We start from the raw sequence: 19,821 nt of genomic DNA on the forward strand, positions 1-19,821 counted from the left end.
GCCAGGGTCTGGCTTGGGGGAAGATTTCTGAACACAAAATGTAATCTATCAACAATTGAAAAAATAAGTTTATGATATTTTAAATATAGTCTGCTATTGTTTCAAGAAGTAGATAAGGTACAATTAGTTTTTATAGGTTTACGTATTTATAGTTATATAAATCTTGAAAACATATACAGAGTTACAGCTTCTCTTCACGTCTTTTCAATTGGGTTTGGGTGGATGCGTAGAGAGGTATTTATACCTTTTAGCCTGGGGTAGCCAGAAGGTTTTGCTTAATCCTTCCTATCAATATTCTCCAGGCCAAATCACACTTACATATATGCTCTTTTGGCTGCAAGGGGCAGAATCCCAATTTAAATTACCTTAGGCAAAAAAAAGTCAAATTCATGATAACATTAGAGGATGCTTGCTCCATTTGTGTCCTCTGTCCTGAGTGTCATCCTCATTCTTCTCTCTTGCTGCAGATTATCTTTCTTCCCATAACAGAAACATGACCACTGGTATCTCCTGAGTTTCTCAGCTTACAATGCTGGCCACCTGCAGAGAGACCACCTCAACTCTCTAGGTTTCAAGTCCAAGACCAATGAGAAATTGCTTATTGGCCCAGCTTGGGCCACAAGGCTTCTTCTAGACCAATCAATTGTTTTGAGAGGAGGGAGAGATGTGCGTGTGTGTGTGTGTGTGTGTGTGTGTGTGTGTGTGTGTGTGTCTGTGAGATGTTGTATCACATCATTGTATCGATAGCTCCTAAGAGAGCAATTTGGTTGGAATGAAAGGAACAGGGTTCTCAGAAGAAGGAGGCGGTCCTGAGAAAATAATTACACATAAATCTACTATAGTATTATTGGAAAAAAGAGAAAGAATAGGACTAGATGATGAATAGGAACTAATGTTTGGTATTTTATATGAGGTAAAGGGAGAAAAGAAGGTCTAGAGATTTCATTGAGAAAGTAAGGAAACATTCATGTGAAACTTTTTTTTTTTAACATCTTTATTGGAGTATAATTGCTTTACAATGGTGTGTTAGTTTGTGCTTTATAATGAAGTGAATCGGCTATACATATATCACCATATCTCCTCCCTCTTGCGTCTCCCTATTTTTTTTAATTAGGATTTTTAAAAAAAAATTTTATTTATTTTTGGCTGCGTTGGTCTTCATTGCTGTGCGTGGGCTTTCTCTAGTTGTAGTGAGTGGGGGTCTACTCTTTGTTGTGGTGCATGGGCTCCTCATTGTGGTGGCTTCTCTTGTTGCGGAGCATGGGCTCTAGACGTGTGGTCTTCAGTAGTTGTGGCTCGCGGGCTCTAGAACGCAGGCTCAGTAGTTGTGGTGCTCCGGTTTAATTGCTCCGCGGCATGTGGGATCTTCCCAGACCAGGGATCAAACCCATGTCCCCTGCATTTGCAGGCGGATTCTTAAGCACTGCGCCACCAGGGAAGTCCCCATGTGAAATTTTAGATAGTACAGACATACTCAAAATGTTGACAAATGTTATGCCTTATTACTTTCAAATACTTCAGTAAAAAACAGATGAAACAAAATGGCAAAATGTTAATATTAAAACTAGGTGATGGGTATATATGTGCTCATTATCCTAGTCTTTCTGTATGTTTGAAAAATGTTCATTTCAAAAGAAAAAAATAATCAAATTCCGAAGTGGATCTCTGAAAAGAAGTCATAAGCAGCACAGAGGGGAAAGATTAGTCAACTCAAGTAAGGAGATGTCATAGACTTATCAACATCAGAGCTGAAAGGGCCTTAAGATATCCTACAATCCAGTCTTTTAGGCTTTGTTCCTGTCCTGCCACTAACAATGTGTGTTTGGGTAAGTCACGAAAATTCTGTGGAACTTAGACATTTTTATTTGTAAAGTGAGAGGGCTGGCTTAGCTGATTTCAAATATTCTGTGTTAAACTCACTCAAAACTAGCTAAGACTAGGGACTTCCCTGGTGGCACAGTGGTTAAAAATCCACCTGCCAATGCAGGGGACATGGCTTCGAGCCCTGGTCCGGGAAGATCCCACATGCGGCAGAGCAGCTAAACCTGAGAGCCACAAATACTGAAGCCCCTAGATCCTGAGTTCCACAACAAGAGAAGCCTGCGCACCACAATGAAGAGTAGGCCCTGTTCATTGCAACTAGAGAGAAAGCTCACACACAGCAACGAAGACCCAACACAGCCAAAAATAAATAAATACATAAATTTATTAAAAGAAATCATTAGCTAAGACTAGCTCTCAGGTATCAGTAAGACTTTAAGAAAGTGAGTCACCCCCATTTGCCTGGCATTGAAGGTTCTTCATGCTCTGGCTCCAACTGAACTATTGTCCTCTATGCACTTTTATACCCCAGTCATTTCCTCTGTGCCTGGAACGTCTTCCTTCCCATCTCTACCTGATGAACTCCTATTCCTCTTATAAGGCCACCTCAAATATTACCACTTTCTTGATGTCCTAGTGGATTCCTTAATAAGATTTGACCTCTGCTCACTAAATCCTACATCACTTTTTGAACTTGTCCTGTGGAATATACGACATTTTACTTTTTATTATCTCTTTTTGGTATTTTAATTATTATTATTAATTTTTTGCGGTACGTGGGCCTCTCACTGCTGTGGCCTCTCCCGTTGCAGAGCACAGGCTCTGGACGCGCAGGCTCAGCGGCCATGGCTCACGGGCCCAGCCGCTCCGAAGCATGTGGGATCTTCCCGGAACGGGGTACGAACCCGTGTCCCCTTCATCGGCAGGCGGACTCTCAACCACTGCGCTACCAGGGAAGCCCGGTATTTTAATTATTTTTGAAAAAATATTTTCCTTCCTGCTAGACTCTAGACTCCTGAAGAAGAGGGATTGTGTTTTATTTAGTTTCATATTCTCAAAGCATTAGCATAATGACTTACATAAAAGAGATTTTTTATAAACTTGGACCCATTGTATACAGTAGAAACAGATTTATGCAAAATCGCGAGATGGCTGTTTTGCTACCAAACTCTTATTGGCATAAACTGACACTTTTTCTGAAACTAGTGATGAGGGAATATGGTTATTGATTTTCCAAATAACTTTTCATTGTGATAAGATTTTCCCAGAAAGCTAAAACCCTGGCAGAAGAAAATGTCACTCAAGAAAACGTCACTCACAAAAGAAAATCTTTTGTTGGAATTGTGATTATTTGGCATGTTTTGTGCTATGTAGAGGTTAAAGCTGGGATTGTTTTCTCCATTGCAGGTTCCCAGTCAGGCAGCATATGTACAAGCAGAATGCAAGGCCATGCTCTAAGTATTTGATCAATGATCTGCTGTCTCTGAAGGACTCTCTGGTAAAAACTCCAATGGAGGGCATCACTTATGCTTGGAGAGGCTCAGCCATGCCAGGGTCTGCTGCCTGCAGGAAGCACAGGAATGACGAATTGACTGAGCACGGCTAACCTGGTGGCATATCATGTGGTGACTCTGACTACTAGTAAAATGTGGTCCAATGAACATCTGGGACTCTGAATAGTTACTTTAGCAATCCCATCTCTCTTGGTTGTGAGTATGTGTGGATGACATGGTGGAAATGAAGGACGGTACCGACAGAGGTTGTCTTAGCATGGGAATAGGGATATGATCTCTCCCCTCAACACAACTTAAATATTTTGTAAGATTTAAGTCATTTTTGTTCACTTAGCTAATTTATTTCTATGTCATTATTTTGGAGGAAAACATGTATGCAATGATATATAGTTAATTCTTGGTTATCCTTTCAGCTTTTTTCTTTTTTGGTTCGCGGGCCCCTCACTGCTGTGGCCCCTCCCGCCACGGGGCACAGGCTCCGGACGCACAGGCCGAGCGGCCACGGCTCACGGGCCCAGCCGCTCCACGGCATGTGGGATCCTCCCGGACCGGGGCACGAACCCGCGTCCCCCGCATCGGCAGGCGGACTCCCAACCACTGTGCCACCAGGGAAGCCCTCAGCTTTGTTTAATTGCAGCTTAATGCAGAATATACCTACACATTGTCATTCTGAAGTGATAATTAGAACATATCCAGGTATCTTCAAATTAGAGTTTAATCTTGTAATGTGTGACAATTCTCTTGAAAGCCTTAGGGGCGATTTTAGAGATTTTGTCTATTTTGATGAAATTTATATATCATAATTGAATGCATAACATTTGAAAAGTAACTGACTTATGAGTTTGTAAGCCCTGCATTACAAACTCATAAGTCAGTTACTTTTCAAATGAACAAAAAGTGACATATCCCTTGGCTAGTGCAAACAGTAAATTAGTTTTCTATTGTGCTTTGTTTTATTAGTCTAGAATCTAACAAACAATCTGTAAGGATCTACCAGCAAAGACAGGAGAAACATACACAACCTGTCATTCCCTCCCCCCACCATTAGTGAAATTGTTTTACATATTTCAGTACTCTGTATATGAGAAACAGCAATCATTGTATAATAGCAAATTAGCATATGTTCATAAATATGTCACAGATATTACAGTTTCTGTATTTTCCTAGTAGCATCAACAACTTGTTACTACCTAGATAACCACCCTTCTTTCATTCATTCTATAAACATAAATTGAAGGACTACATGGACCAGGGTTCTGATAGATACTAGAAATAGGAATAGCAGGATGGTGACTCCTGCTGTGTGGAGCTTACAACCCAGATGAGCAGACAGACACAGAAAAAGTCATTATAAGCGTTTTGAGGGAAAAGTGCAGGGTGCAACAGGAGCTAATGGTGCGTTTCCCAGGCTGTGGCTCATTCTGATTTTTTGATTCTTCTTACCCTTCAAACTTGGAGAGAAAGTGAGGGTACAAGCTACAGTAATTGATGGTATGCATGCATACATATCTTCCAGGAAGAACATTATTCAGTCAAATAATTGAGGTTCGTCCTCTCAGTCCACCTCCCTGGAAGGTTTGCTTTTGTGTCTAGCAGCGTTGTTCACGATGCACACCCACACGCCCCCCCACCCGCCCCGCTCCCTTATCCCCAAATCCCGAAGGAAGAGAGTACGGAGTGGTGTGGAAGGGATGACACTGTGGAGTGGGATGGATTCAGTTTTTCACCTTTCAAGAGAGGAAGAACTGACTGGTGAGCTCGTTCTGAATAATGTGAAGTCAGAGGAAAGGGCAGGGTAAGAGAGCCATAGTCTTGCGAAGAGCAGAGTTCAGGGTCTAATTCCTGTTGCTTTATCAGCCGCTGATTGTACCTGCTGGGAGAGCTGATAATATCAAATGAGTACAGAGCTGGGGAACTGGAGCGCCTTGGCTACTTTACACTGACCTGGAAAATGTCAGGATAAATTACGGAATGGGTCGAGGAGGGGAAGTTGGTAATTGAAGTCCTTTTAGAAGTCTCAAAGCTTTGTGGATATTGAGTATTGTTCCCCCCCTGCCCCCTTCACCATTGAGCTGGCACCAATTCAGTGAGGAAGGATGGCTTGTGAATGGGGCTGAGGGCTGGGAGAAGGATTCAAAGACTAGGATCTTAAAATGAGATTGGCATCTGCACTTGTCACAGTTTAAAACATGTTGATGGTCCAGATCGTCGTGGGAAATGATTTCAGAGCGCCGTTAACCTTTCCCAAAGCTGCATTTCTTTTTTTAAAAAATCAGGATAGGTAGCATCCCGTTTAGAAAGCATAATCCTGCTCTGCGGCTTTGCCTCTTGCGGGCAGGTGGAGGCCAGGAGCCGCGTGTGTGGGGTCGCCCCCGCGCCGCAGCCCCCGCCGGGGGGCGGGCACGAATCCCGCCAGCCCTGGGCTCTCCCTCCGAGCCCGCTGCACGCGCGCGCACACACACGGCCGAAACGCGCGCTCCCGCCCCTCGCGAGCGCGCCCTCCTCTCCGCGCCCCCGCCCCACGCGCCGGTCCTCCGCGCCCCCGCGCTCCCACAGCCCGAGCGCCGGCTCAGCTGACCCGCGGGCGCCAGACGCCGTGGCTCCCAGCTCGCGAGTGCAGCTGCGGCGGCGCGGGCCTCTCACGGCGACACTCCCCCCCCCGCGCCCCTCCCCCACCCCGCACCGGGATCCGGACCGACTGCGCGCGAGCTCGCGGCCCCTTCCCCGGCGCTGAGCGAGGAGCCAAGCTGCGGTGACGAGCGGCGGCTGCGCGGCCATGGGCGCGCCCGGGTCGCCCTAGGGCGGGCGCGCGGAGACCAAAGCCCGAGCGGCAGTCTCGGCCGCGAGCCCTCTCGGGAGGCGGCGGCGGCGGCGGCGGCAGCAGGAGCAGCGCAGCCGGGATGAGCGGGAGCGGCGCGGCGCCTGGCCCGGGCTCGGGCTCCTCCCCGGCCGCTTGCCGTTTCGCGCACTACTTCGTGCTGTGCGGGATCGACGCGGACAGCGGCCTGGAGCCCGACGAGCTGGCGGGTAAGGCCGGGCTGCGGTGGCGCGGGGGTCCCTTCAGGGACGCGGGGGGTGCTGCGGGGACGCTTGGGAGGCGGCGTGCGGGCTCCAGACAAAGTCAGCTCCCGGCGGCGCCCGCTCTCTGGCCGGCAGGGCTCTCGGGCGGCGATTAATGACATTGTTATTTATTCCGCGTGCAGGGTGCGCTGCTGAGCCCGCGGGCGCCCGCCGGGGGCTTTTGCCTGACGGGCGCGGGGTTAGGAATAACGGGTGCGGGGGCAGTGTCGGGGTCGGCCCCGAGGGCACGGCCCCAGCCCGGCGCGCCGGCCCCCTCGCCCGCAGCTGCCCGCGGAGGCGGCCGGTGAGTCACCGGGCGCATTAACTCCAGGCCTCTCTGTGCTCCTGCGGCTCCCGCCCCCTACCCTCCACCCTCCGCCCCGGCTGCGAAGTTTCAGCCTCGGCACGTGACGTGGCGCCCCGGCCCCCTCGGGGAGGGGAGTTGGAGGCCGCGGGGTTCGCGCCCACCCAGGTGGTGGTGGCCCGTGGGGCGAGCACCGGGCGGGAGGCTGGTTGTACTTCATCCCTGACTGTTCCCGGTCTGCGCCGCCTCACGCCTCGGGTTCTGCGATGACCGTCGAGTCACCTTTTGGAATCCTGTCGGTTTGGCAGTGTCACCGGAGCTGGCGACGATCTTTGAACGCTCGGGTCCCGGCACGACGCTTTGTTGACACCGCTTATACTGTTCCGAGTTTAAGTAGTTGGATATTTCCCCTCAGTTGGGTGCACCGAGTGTTGCCGCCTGGGTTTTCCTGGAGGGGCATTGGCCCGTCCTCTTGACTCAGTTGGTGGCGCAGTGCAGGACTGAGCTGGGGAACCGACGCTGGGAAGGGGGGCTATTAAAGGATGGTGGTGGAGGGGCCGGGGGTGAGTGCACAGTGTCTGGAGGAGGCCGGGGAGAAAAGGCTGATTTCATTTTTCATGCCTGTGTCTTTCTGCTTGCCTTCTTGGGATCTGAATCTGGATTTTTTTTTTTTTTAATGGGTGAGATAAGTGACATCTACCGCTTGAACTTTATCTGTGTCAGTGTTAAACACTTAGGTCATAGCCTTTCAGAGCAGCTTCTTTTGGACATAGCATTCTTGATTGCACCAGTGTGTATTTTTCTTTTCTTTTCCTTTCTGGAGGGGCGGACTGGGAAGAATGTATTAAATAATAAACAATAGTAAACAAAACTGTTCAGCCTTAAGATACAATACCCAAGTGACCTCTTAACCTAAGTGAATATCTTAAGTCGGTTTCGCAGCAAAACATTTTCAACAAAAACTATGTCTAGTTTTACTTAATTTTATTTTTTGAAAAGCGAGAGGAGTACCAGGTTTTCTCTATGTGTAATTATATATTCATGTTGTTTCTTCAGTTAAGATTTCATGTACATATTAAGAATGGCTTTGTTAAGGGTTATGGAGTTAGAAAAAAATGTTTGCAGAGGAATTTGGAGAGATTCCTCTTTTGGGATTGGTGAAGGGATTATTTTATGTTTCTAGAATCCCTTTTCCCCTAAACATCTCCCTAAGCATTTGTGGCACTGAGGCTCTTGGAGACCTTCTGTCAGTGGCGACTGATGACTGGAAAAAGCCTGTATTTTTTTCTTCATCAAGTCTGTATGCCTAGTAAAGCTAAAACAACACCTGTAAGTGTGGCCTGGGACTCTTTAGGCATAGTGCAAATGGCTTTAACAAAATTAAACAGTAAAAAAACTTTTAATGCTTTTTTTTAAGGCACAAACTGGCTTCTCCTTTTGCAGTACTATGGGTGAGTGTGGGTGTTGTTTGAGATTTCTGCCCCTCATAATACTTGGTGTTTTGAGGTAACAATTTTGTCTGATAATATTTTCATTCGTTCATTCAGCAAATAGTTTTGAAAGCCTTTAGGTGTAGATTGTGTTCTAGGCCCTGGGCTCAGCTGTAATCAAAGCAGTCAAAAAATTCCTGCCATTATAGAACTTACATTCTAGCATGACGAAATAATAAAAATATATAGTTTGTCAGAGGTTAATAAGTGCTATGAGGAAAAATAAAGCAGGGAAATGATGGTAGGGCAGTGCCAGCAGAATGGTGAGACTTGTGGGGTCGTAACGATTTTAAATAAGATGGTTAGGGAAGGCCTCACTGATAAGGTGATATTTGAACAGAACCCTAAAGGAGGTGAGGAAGCAAGCCATGTGGATTGTCTCAGGGAACAGCATTGTAGGCAGAGGAAACAGCACGTGCAAAGACCTGAGGTGGAAGGGTGCCTAGTTTTGCAGGTAACAGCAAGGAGGCCAGTGTGGTTGATACTGAGTAAGAGGGAGGTTAGTAGATATGATCATTGAGAAGGGGTAGGGGAGATTCTGTAGGGCCTCATAGACAAACTTCTACTCTGAGGTGGAAAACCATCTCACTGGGTTTTGAGCAGTGTAATGAGATCTGATGTACCTTCTGAAAAGATGGCTGTGGCTACCATGTTGACTGGAGTATATCAGGGGCAAGGATAGAGATGGACCAGTTAGGAGGCTCTTTTTCACTGTTGGAGGTGAGAGTTGTTGGTGGCTTGGACCAGGGCAGTAGCCGTAAAGTGGTTAGAAGCTGGATATATTTTGAAGGGAGAGTCAGCAGGACTTGCTGATGAATTGAGTATGGTATTCATACTCAAAGAAAGTGATCAGAGATGACTCCAGGGTTTTCTGCCTAAGCAATTATAAGCACCTTTATTTACTAAAATTGGAAGACTGATGGAGAAGCTGGCTGGAGAAGATTAGTTTAGCTTTGGACATGTTAAGTTTGAGGTTCCCGTTAGACATTCAAATGGAGATACCAAGTAGGCAGGACATATTTCAGGGGTCTGAATTTATTTTTAGATATGAATCGAAAGCCATGAAATTGGGTGACATCACCCAGGGAGTGGGTGTAGATAGAAAAGAGGATTGAGTCCTGGAGACATTCCAACATTCAGAGGTGAGAAGGATGAGGGGAAAACAACCAAGGAGGTTAAGAAATGTGACCAGTGAAGGGCTTCCCTGGTGGCGCAGTGGCTGAGAGTCCACCTGCCGATGCAGGGGACATGGGTTCGTGCCCTGGTCCGCGAAGATCCCACATACCGCGGAGCGGCTGGGCCCGTGAGCCATGGCCGCTGAGCCTGCGTGTCCGGAGCCTGTGCTCCACAACGGGAGAGGCCACAGCAGTGAGAGGCCCCCCCGCCCCGCCAAAAAAAAAAAAAGAAATGTGACCAGTGAGAGGAGAGGAAACAAGAGAATGTAGTATCATGTTCCAGCTAACAGTCTTCTTAACTGTTTCCACAGAGTTACATTTAAGGATCAGGAAACAAGGCCAGTGAGTTAGGCAAATTAGTCAGAAGGTTGTTTCTGTTTTGCTGCATTAATTTCAAAGTTAATGATAGTTAAGTTTCTATTTTACTTTTCTGGAGCTGATCCATTTTTATCACACTGTTTCTTAGCAAGTTGTCACCCTGCCTGTAGAAGATCTTAATTGACTTCTATTAAACGTAAATTCTACCAATTGCTTTATAGACTTTTTCTTAACATATGCATATTCCTAGAACTCACACTGTGCAGGTGGTGGGACATTGTTATCAAATGAAGGACACAAACCATATGATGAAGTAACAATTAAATAGACTGAGACTTTATGAGAAATGAGACCTTTACACTCCTCCAGTAAGGTGCTGCTTTACCAACAATGGAAAAGACTTCTTTCATCTCAAATAGGTCTTTTAACAGCAGAAGATAATTTAAATATATATAAATTTAAAATATTTTAAAATGGAAGACCTAGAAATTTTACGGAGATATCTCTCTCTATATGTATACTGTTACAGCAGTATTGCCTATTGTCCTTTCTCTACCATGTCTTAGCTGTTGTGCTTCTCCTACTCACTGTATGTTTTCAAGATGTACTTTATCCGTAAACAAAATTGTCCCTTAAATGTTAAAGCAGAAATGTTTAAATTTCTCTTAATGTTAAAGAAAACAAAAAGTTTCAAACTGATTCTTTATTGCATAAAGAAGAAAGGGGCTGTAAATAGAAGTCACTGGAATTAGTTGATGTGAAGGGAAGAAGGTGTCATTTTGAAATTTTCTTTTATGTCTCTCATTTCCTCCAATACCTAGCTGTAGGAATTTATGTGGCTTGATTTACAGCACAGATCTTTCAGGCAATGGAAAAGTGAAGGATGTGGGGCTTCCCTGGTGGTGCAGTGGTTAAGAATCTGCTTGCCAGTGCAGGGGACACGGGTTTGAGCCCTGGTCCGGGAAGATCCCACATGCTGTGGAGCAACTAAGCCCGTGCGCCACAACTACTGAGCCTGTGCTCTAGAGCCCACGAGCCACAACTACTGAAGCCTGTGTGCCTAGAGCCTGTGCTCGGCAAAAAGAGAAGCCACCGTAATGAGAAGCCTGCGCGCTGCACGAAGAGTAGCCCCTGCTCGCCACAACTAGAGAAAGCCCATGAGCAGCAATGAAGACCCAATGCAGCCAAAAATAGATAAATAAATAAATTTAAAAACAAAAAACAAACAAAAAAAAAAGAAAAATGAAGGATGTAATTAGACCTTTATTTAAGTAACATAAATATGCGAACCCCCAAGAAGGAAAAGCCTTTGCCTCTCTCTTTCATAGTACCTTATACATAGTACATAGTGTTTAATAAGACTTACACATGAGTCTACAAATTGTGTGGTGACCAGAATATTCTTAAAGCTTTCCCATGGTAGCTTGGATTCAGTACTGCTGATAGATATGGAAGTCTGATGGGTGAGCACTGCCACAGACCTTTGTTTAGAAATCTTCCTTGGTGCCTCCAGCTGTTTATTTTTAGCCTTGGTGTCTTGGCTCTGGTTTCCAGAAGAGTTTAGAGGCAGTGGAGACCATGGTCTAAATTCAAATATAAAATTTAGTTGAGACTGACAGTATCATGCCACAGTAGTGCTGGAAAGGATCTTAGACATCATTTAGAGTGAAGAAACCAAGGCTGAGAGTTTAAGGTCTTAGAGATCACATTTGACCAGTGCAGGCACCAGACTAAAGCCTGTTTTTTGGGGGTTTTTTTTGCCTTGTCTCGCGGCTTGTGGGATCTTAGTTCCCTGATCAGGGATGGAATCTGGGGTCTCGGCAGTGAGCGCTGAGTGAGTCCTAACCACTGGACTGCCACGGAATTCCCAAGCCTGTTTGTTCTAATACACAAAGCTCCATAGTTATTTAAGCTCAGAAAAAAGATGAGGTTTACTCAAATTGCAAGCATTTCAGGATTGCCCTTAATCCAGACTGAATGTCAGTAGTCAAGTCTGTGCTAAAGTCTTTTAAAAACTGCCGCCAGGTGTACGGGCGTGGGTGGGGTAGGAGCTTCCTTCATCTGACTACATTGGTGGTGCCTCAGTTGTTAGCCTTGTGGACATCCCTGGCCCGCAATAGATTATGTTTGGGAGTTTGGAAGGTCTGACCTGGTAACTGGGAGGCTGGGGAAGGAATAATACAAGGATCAATTTCCATTCTAATGGGGCCAAAGAAGATTCAAGGTCTGGTTGCTGTGGTATAGTGATAACTTGATTTTAAAAATCCACTGGGAGGGACTTCCCTCGTGGTCCAGTGGTTAAGACTACGCACTCCCAATGCAGGGGGCCTGGGTTCTATCTCTCGTCAGGGAACCAGATCCCACATGCCACAACTAAGAGCCCACGTGCTGCAACTAAAAGGTCCCGCGTGCTGCAACTAAGACCCGGTGCAGCCGAATAAATAAATATTAAAAAAAAAAAAAAAAGTTTAAAAAAATCCACTGGAAATAAAATTCTTCATGGTGAAATTGGCCCAGCAGTGAGAGCAGCTAAGTCCCTGTGGTAACCCTAGGGCTCAGGCACCTGCTGCATTGGTTAATGCAGGACCTTCCAGCATAGGGAGCTCAGAAGACCAGAGAAGACAAGATGGATAGGGAGAGGGGAGGAGGAAGGGGCATAAGTGTCTTTGGAGGAGGAGAAAATAGTAAGAGAAAGGGGAAGAAAGGGGACGGGAAGAGAAGAAGAAGGCTGGAGGAGGGCAAGTACATAATATCCACTGCTAAGGAGTTGAGACATACTGTTCTGAAATTCCTGAGTATATCCTTTTGTTTGCATTTCCACTTCTGGTCACAGACACTCTTGGAGTAATAGAAGTTAGTCATAATTTCCATGGAACTCCATATGGAAGAAAACATTTTCTTCTTCTATAATTTGTTAGAGGGTAGAGGTGGTTCCTACATAAGGTACTTTAGTCTTCTATACTTCAATTAAAAAAAAAGTACTTTAGGAAACAAGTGTTATATGTCCAGATCCTTAACAGTTTTGATTAATAGTGACCTAAATTTTGTTTTTGGTAAAGCTGTAACTACTATTATGCTTTGGATTAATTATTCAATTTTTTTAAAATGAATTTATTTATTTTCGGCTGCGTTGGGCCTTCGTTGCTGTGCATGGGCTTTCTCTAGTTGTGGTGAGCGGGGGATACTCTTCATTGCGGTGCATGGGCTTCTCATTGCGGTGGCTTCTCTCTATGTGGAGCACGGGCTCTAGGCGTGCAGGCTTCAGTAGTTGCGGCACGCAGGCTCAGTAGTTGTGGCTCACGGGCTCTAGAGCACGGGCTCAATAGTTGCGGTGCACGGGCTTAGTTGCTTCATGGCATGTGGGATCTTCCTGGACCAGGGATTGAACCCGTGTCCCCTGCATTGGCAGGCAGATTCTCAACCACTGCACCACCTGGGAAGCCCCTAATTATTCAATATTAAATGCTTACAGTGTGCCAGGTTGAGGAGTATATAGGTGACACTCACTGTTCTGAAAAAATCTACAATGAAATAGCAATAATAAAATAACATTTATTTAGTACTTTCCACATGCCAAGCACTGGCATAATACTTCATGATTATTACTTCATTTAATCCTGACAACAACCTTAGGAAGTGGCACTATTTTCTCTATTTTCCAGATGAGGAAACAGGCTAGAGAATTTAAGTACTTTACCTAACTTCATATAAGAAGTGAGAAACCTGGATTAAAATCTGACATGATCCATCCATGCTCATAACCACTACATTTGCTGCCTCCTTAGTAACATATACTGTATCACACAGATTATAAAATCTACCAGTACTCTTCATGGATAACCTTATAATCAAATGAGATTATTTTTTAAACTCCTCTGTAGAGGAAAGATATTAAGAGGGAGAAGACTGGTCTTTATGATCTTTAAGACCTGACTTGACTTGTCTCTTCTTAAAGGTGGCACTGCATGCATTCTATCATTCATTTATTAAAAAAAAAAAAAAAAAAGAATATATAATTGATTTACTTTTGTTCTTTTCTTGTGGTATTAAATTTTTAAAATATCTTTATTGGAGTATAATTGCTTTACAATGTTATGATAGTTTCTGCTGTACCAAAATATGGAATGCTTCACGACTTTGCGTGTCCTCCTTGCGCGGGGGCCATGCTAATCTTCTCTGTATTGTTCCAATTTTAGTATACGTGCGGCCTAAGTGAGCACTACTTTTGTTTTTATTAATGTATATTTATAAAGATAAGATATTATATAGGTATAAGGCATTTACTGCATAAATAAAAATACCACTTTCAAAAAAATCTTAAACCTTTTCATTCTTCTTACTGGGTTTTATACCTGCCTTTTCTTAGCATAAATTACTTGTCCTTAGGTAAGTTTGTAGTTTTGAAGAGGAATGTTGGTTGCTTGTGAAACCATGGCTTGCGTGGCTGTCAGTACAGTTGTTAAAGCTGGATGCACAGTCAGAAGCTGAGAGTCCCATCCTGGGCCTGTTACGTAGGACAGCTGTGGGCCTCAAGTGTTTTTTTGTTTTTTGGGTTTTTTTGAATTTTATTTTATTTATTTTTTTATACAGCAGGTTCTTATTAGTCATCCATTCTATACACATCAGTGTATACATGTCAATCCCAGTCTTTAATTTTTGCCAATTTGATTACTATGTGTCTCGGTGTGTTTCTCCTTGGGTTTATCCTGTATGGGACTTGCTGTGCTTCCTGGACTTGGGAGGCTCTTTCCTTTCCCATGTTAGGGAAGTTTTTGACCATAATCTCTTCAGATATTTTCTTGGGTCCTTTCTCTCTCTCTTCTCCTTCTGGAACCCCTATAATGTGAATGTTGTTGTGTTTAATGTTGTCCCAGAGGTCTTTTAGGCCGTCTTCATTTCTTTTCATTCTTTTTTCTTTATTCTGTTACACAGCAGTGAATTCCACCATTCTGTCTTCCAGGTCACTTATCCGTTCTTCTGCCTCAGTTATTCTGCTATTGATTCCTTCTAGTGTAGTTTTCATTTCAGTTATTGTGTTGTTCATCTCTGTTTGTTCTTTAATTTTTCTAGGTCTTTGTTAAAATTTCTTGCATCTTCTCGATCTTTGCCTCCATTCTTTTGCCAAGGTCCTGGATCATCTCCACTATCATTATTTTGAATTCTTTTTCTGGAAGGTTTCCTATCTCCACTTCATTTAGTTGTTTTTCTGGGGTTTTATCTTGTTCCTTCATCTGGTACGTAGCTCGCTGCCTTTTCATCTTGTCTGTCTTTCTGTGAATGTGGTTTTTGTTCCACAGGCTGAAGGATTGTAGTTCTTCTTGCTTCTGCTGTCTGCCCTCTGGTGGATAAGGCTATCTAAGAGGCTTGTGCAAGTTTCCTGATGGGCGGGACTTGTCTCAAGTGTTTTTATCTGTCTCGAAGGGGTTAAGTGAGATTATTGATTTCTGAACTTACCACTCCTGTCTTCTATGGGCCTGAAATTATTTTTGAATGAAAAACTAAGTATATCGGTTTTTTAAAAGATTAATCCTAAATGATATAGAACATGAAGACTGAATATACCCCATATTTCACATGAGGACTGATGGAGTAATTATAATTTCATCCACAAGGAATGGAAAAAAATAAGTTAGTCTATGCAGTGCCCTTTACAGGAAAGGTGCAATTTTTAGTAAGCTTTTTGAAATATTAGTATCAGTTCATGGGCTCTCAGTTGTTATCTGCATGGACTCTTAGAAACCCAGAGATCCCTGTTTGAAATGATGATATTATATAATCTCTAGAAGTCTATATTCTAGCATTATGGATGATACTGCCAATTCTCCACAAAATAGCCAGTGGGATCTGAGAATAATTTTTTCCACTTAAAATTCTTCAATAGATTCCTTTGTATTCAAATTCTTTAATGGTATCTTAGTTTGTTCAGGCTGCTATAACAGAATACCATATACTGGGTGGCTTATAAACAGCAAGAATTTATTTCTCACTGTTCTGGAGGTTGGGAAGTCTGAGATGAAGGTGCCGGCAGATTGGCTGTCTAGTGAGGGCCCACTTCCTGGTTCATAGATGGCTGTCTTACATGAAAGGGGTGAGGTTGCTGTCTGATGTATCGCTTATAAGAATATGTATGAATCCCATTCATGAAGGTTCCACTCTTATGACCTAAGCACATCCCAAAGGCCCTACCTCCGATGGTATTCATCACATTGGGGGTTAAATTTCACCATAGGAATTTTGGGGAGGGACACAAATATTCAGTCTGTTCACCCTGGTTGGCAAAGCTGTTCATGATCTGCTTTCTGCCTGCCTTTCCAACCTTCTCAGATTGGATCACTCTTTCCTGCTACATTGGTTTTCTTGCAGGTTCTTAAACACAGCAAGCTGCTTCTTTTTTTTAAATTTTAATTTATGTATTTTATTTATTAATTTTGGCTGTGTTGGGTCTTCATTGCTGCATGTGGGCTTTCTCCAGTTGAGGCAGGTGGGGGCTACTTTTGGTTGTGGTGCATGGGCTTCTCACTGTGGTGGCTTCTTTTGTTGCGGAGCACGGCCTCTAGAGCGCAGGCTCAGTAGTTGTGGCTCGTGGGCTCTAGAGCACAGGCTCAGTAGTTGTGGCGCACGGGCTTAGTTGCTCTGCGGCATGTGGGATCTTCCCAGACCAGGGCTCGAACCCGTGTCGCCTGCATTGACAGGCAGATTCTTAACCACTGCACCACCAGGGAAGCCCCAGCAAGCTTCTTATCTCATGGCCTATTCATCTTCTGTTCTTTCACTAGATCCTCTTCCCCTAGACGAGCATCGTCCATTGTAAATATAATGTGAGACACGTTTGTAGTTTTAAATTTTCTAGTAGCCACATTTAGAAAGGTAAAAAGGGACAGGTGATATTAATTTTATTTATATGTCTAGGAGATTATTTCAACATATAATCAATATAAAAATTATTCATGAGATATTTTACATTCTTTTTTTCTTACTAAATCTTCAAAATGCAGTGTGTATTTTACTCTTTCAGCACATCTCAATTTGGACTAGCCACATTTCAAGTGTTTAGTAGCCACATGCGGGCGGTGGCCACCCTTTGGGCAGTGCAGCCCTACATCTTTGCAAGAGTGGCTTCTTCTCCTCGTTCAGGTCTTTGCACAAGTGTTACCTCCTCAGAGCAGCCTTCCAAGACCACCCTGTATAAAATAGTATCCTTCCTCTCCCTGCCTGCCCCACCCTGCAGTCGCCCTGCTGTATTTCCCTCACACTTATTACCACAGCACTTATTAGTACCGGACAATATATTGTGAATGCATTTGCTTGCTTTTACTTTTACTTTTTATTTATTTGTTTGTTTGTTTATTTTTGGCTGCATTGGGTCTTTGTTGCTGCACGTGGGCTTTCTCTAGTTGTGGCGAGCGGGGGCTACTCTTCATGCAGTGCATGGGCTTCTCATTGCGGTGGCTTCCCTTGTTGTTGTGGCTCGCGGGCTCTAGAGCGCAGGCTCAGTAGTTGTGGCGCACGGGCTTAGTTGCTCCTCGGCATGTGGGATCTTCCCGGACCAGGACTCAAACCCATGTCCCCTGCATTGGCAGGCGGATTCTCAACCACTGTGCCACCAGGGAAGCCCTGCTTTTACTTTTTAATGTCAATCTTCCCCATTAGATTGTCAGCTCCTAGAGGGCAGGACCTTGTCCCTCTTGTTTAGTATTGTATACCCTTTGACTAAAATAGTGCCTGGCCCATTATGGGGACTCAGATTGTTTGAATAAATGAATGAGATAACTTGAGATGGACAAATATAGAACTTTTCCTTTTGTTACCAACAATAAAAGTTAGTATATTTGTTTTTTTTGTGGGTTTTTTAACCTCTAAAATGGACTAGAGTTTTTTTTTTTAAATGGGAAGCTTGAAATTGATTAAAAAAACCAAGAGAGTGGATGAATGATTAATTTTTTAAAAGGTGTATGTCAGCTTTGTGGAAAGCTACTAAAATTTCTTATGTCTGTAATATTTATTAGCCTAATCCTTCCCTCTTGAAATAAGGTATGATAAATAGATAAATAAAATTAATAAACTTTTTTTTTTAAACACTAGTTTTATGCAAGCAAGCATGCAGATACCAGCAATGCTTTGATTTTTTTTTTTAAGCAAACAACATGTCTTACTTATTTATGAACTAGTGCCAAATTATGAGCACATAAATGGTGGGTAGTGTTTATGAAATTTCAGAAAGTGTCTGTACAAACGAGCACTGGTAGCTTCAGTTGTGTCTTTAGAGGAATACCTTAGGAAATTGCATTCAGTTTCCTTCTTCATGGGCATCCACATCAGTTTTGGGCCTGATCAGCCAGGACAGTTCTCTTCTATAAAGTTTAATCCTTTGTATTTTTTTCCATTTATACTCTGTCTTTTTTTTTTTTTTTTTTTTTTTTGCCGTACGCGGGCCTCTCACTGTGGTGGCCTCTCCCATGGCGGAGCACAGGCTCCAGACGCGCAGGCCCAGCGGCCATGGCTCACGGGCCCAGCCGCTCAGCGGCATGTGGGACCTTCCCGGACCGGGGCACGAACCCGTGTCCCCTGCATCGGCAGGGGGACCCTCAACCACTGCGCCACCAGGGAAGCCCCTATACTATACTCTGTCTTTATCGTACCTTGTATAATGTTCTGTTCTGCCTAAGGCTTGACTTTTTAAGATGGCACCATTTAATAACCTAGAGATTCCCAAAATTTTCAGTATGAGGCTGTCTTCTACATTACTTTTCAAACAGAATGCAAGGATATCTGTCTTAGTGTGAGGAGGGTAAGAACTGAGAATTCTGGGAATAAAAATGGAAGTGTTTTATGCACTGCTGAGACAGCACGTCATGAGCCTAGAAGAACATGAAACAGTTGCTTTCCCCTTCATTCCTGTACCTTTCCCAAGAATCCATGATTTTTACTAACTTTATTCTAAATTAAATATTGTGACTATTTTAATTAGTGGATTTCTTAAGTTAATGCCTTTTAACTTGTATAAAATGTATACAAGTTATACATATATATGATGTATATAAAAAATATATTTCTTATATATAAAATGTATAAAACTTGTATACATCACTGGTACAGAAAGTTTAATTTTGAAATAACGCTTTCTTTAAATGAACTTTCAAAGATAACGTGCTAGCACTATTAAGTCAGAAGTAGTTCCAGGAAATCACCTTTATATGATGAAGCTGTGAAAATAGTTAACATTTATTGGGCCATGAACTGTGGTTGGTTTATAAACATTGTCTTTAATCCTCACGATAACTCGAAGGTATTACTATCATCACTTTACCGGCGAGGAGGCTGAGGTTTGGTGAGTTGTTGCCCAAAGTAGCAGAGACAATAAAGGCCAAAGCTGGAATTGCATCCCGGTGACCCTCCTCCACTGTGCCCTGCTGCCCCTCCAAGTCTTCCAGACCAGCTGTCCTCAACTGCTGGGTGGTGACATATTACCGTGCCTGGCAGTTGTGAGTTGGGTCACAAGTAATTATTAATAATAGTTGAAACACTGAGGTTGTAAATGGTATGTATTTTTAAATAAGTGGGATGAATTCAAGGTCTTCCCTCTAATGATGTCACTCTCACTTACATTCCTATGTGCTTTTATTGAGTGGAAGAGAAAGAGGTGGCATTACATGCACCATACCAGCAATTGTGAATAGCCCCATACATGATGGGAAATCTATCTTGTTAATGCTACTGCCAAGCTAGTTATTGATGAGCTGTGAATAGTTTTCATATATTCATGTTCTCTTAGGAATACCACTGCAAAAGTAGTCTATTTGCTTCCCTTCCCTGTATATTTTTTAAAAAATTTGTTCATAGTCCAAGGACACACATGGGAGTATGTTTTTCAACACTTAACATTGATCTAGATTGTTTCTAGATACTTTTCTCAATTATAAAATATGACAGTGATTTGCAAAGAGCTTTTAAACTATAGAATACAATAAAAATATGAGGTAGAATTATAATTTTAGAGTTGTAGAATTTTTAAAGTTCAACCCTGCTGTGGACTAGTAGTCTGAATCCTTAGATACAGCTTGTAGACCTCTAGGTTTTAAACTGTGAAACCCAGTTTAAAGATATTTTAAATAGTTTGTTTTCTATATCCCAGAGGCCTT

General features: G+C 43.4%; 1 protein-coding gene, 1 long non-coding RNA gene and 1 other non-coding gene across 12 annotated transcripts in view; 2 read left to right on the top strand and 1 right to left on the bottom strand.

Moving 5' to 3' along the window:
- The window catches only part of LOC109550071 (uncharacterized), a 53,150-nt gene extending 49,003 nt beyond the window's left edge, over nucleotides 1-4,147 (top strand). For all 4 annotated transcript variants that reach the window (XR_012324462.1, XR_012324463.1, XR_012324464.1 and 1 more), the window contains one exon: nucleotides 3,229-4,147. This is a non-coding gene — a long non-coding RNA (uncharacterized lncRNA). The remainder of the gene's footprint in view (nucleotides 1-3,228) is intronic.
- Nucleotides 4,148-5,603: 1,456 nt separating this feature from the next.
- The window catches only part of DENND5B (DENN domain containing 5B), a 212,911-nt gene continuing 198,693 nt past the window's right edge, over nucleotides 5,604-19,821 (top strand). For 4 of the 7 annotated variants that reach the window (XM_073788864.1, XM_073788867.1, XM_073788868.1 and 1 more), the window contains exon 1: nucleotides 5,604-6,362. Coding sequence is in view for 6 of the 7 variants with exons in the window: in XM_073788867.1 (XP_073644968.1) it covers nucleotides 6,236-6,362 (127 nt within the window). In the remaining variant the exon portion in view is untranslated. The remainder of the gene's footprint in view (nucleotides 6,363-19,821) is intronic. The other 3 variants (XM_019935613.3, XM_073788865.1, XM_073788869.1) reach the window with 1 other exon arrangement.
- Nucleotides 13,796-13,902, bottom strand: LOC117314418 (U6 spliceosomal RNA). The gene has a single exon (XR_004529163.1). It is a non-coding gene; the product is annotated as a U6 spliceosomal RNA (small nuclear RNA).

Source organism: Tursiops truncatus, chromosome 11 (assembly GCF_011762595.2).
Source record: "Tursiops truncatus isolate mTurTru1 chromosome 11, mTurTru1.mat.Y, whole genome shotgun sequence".
NCBI classification, from domain to species: Eukaryota; Metazoa; Chordata; class Mammalia; order Artiodactyla; family Delphinidae; genus Tursiops; species Tursiops truncatus.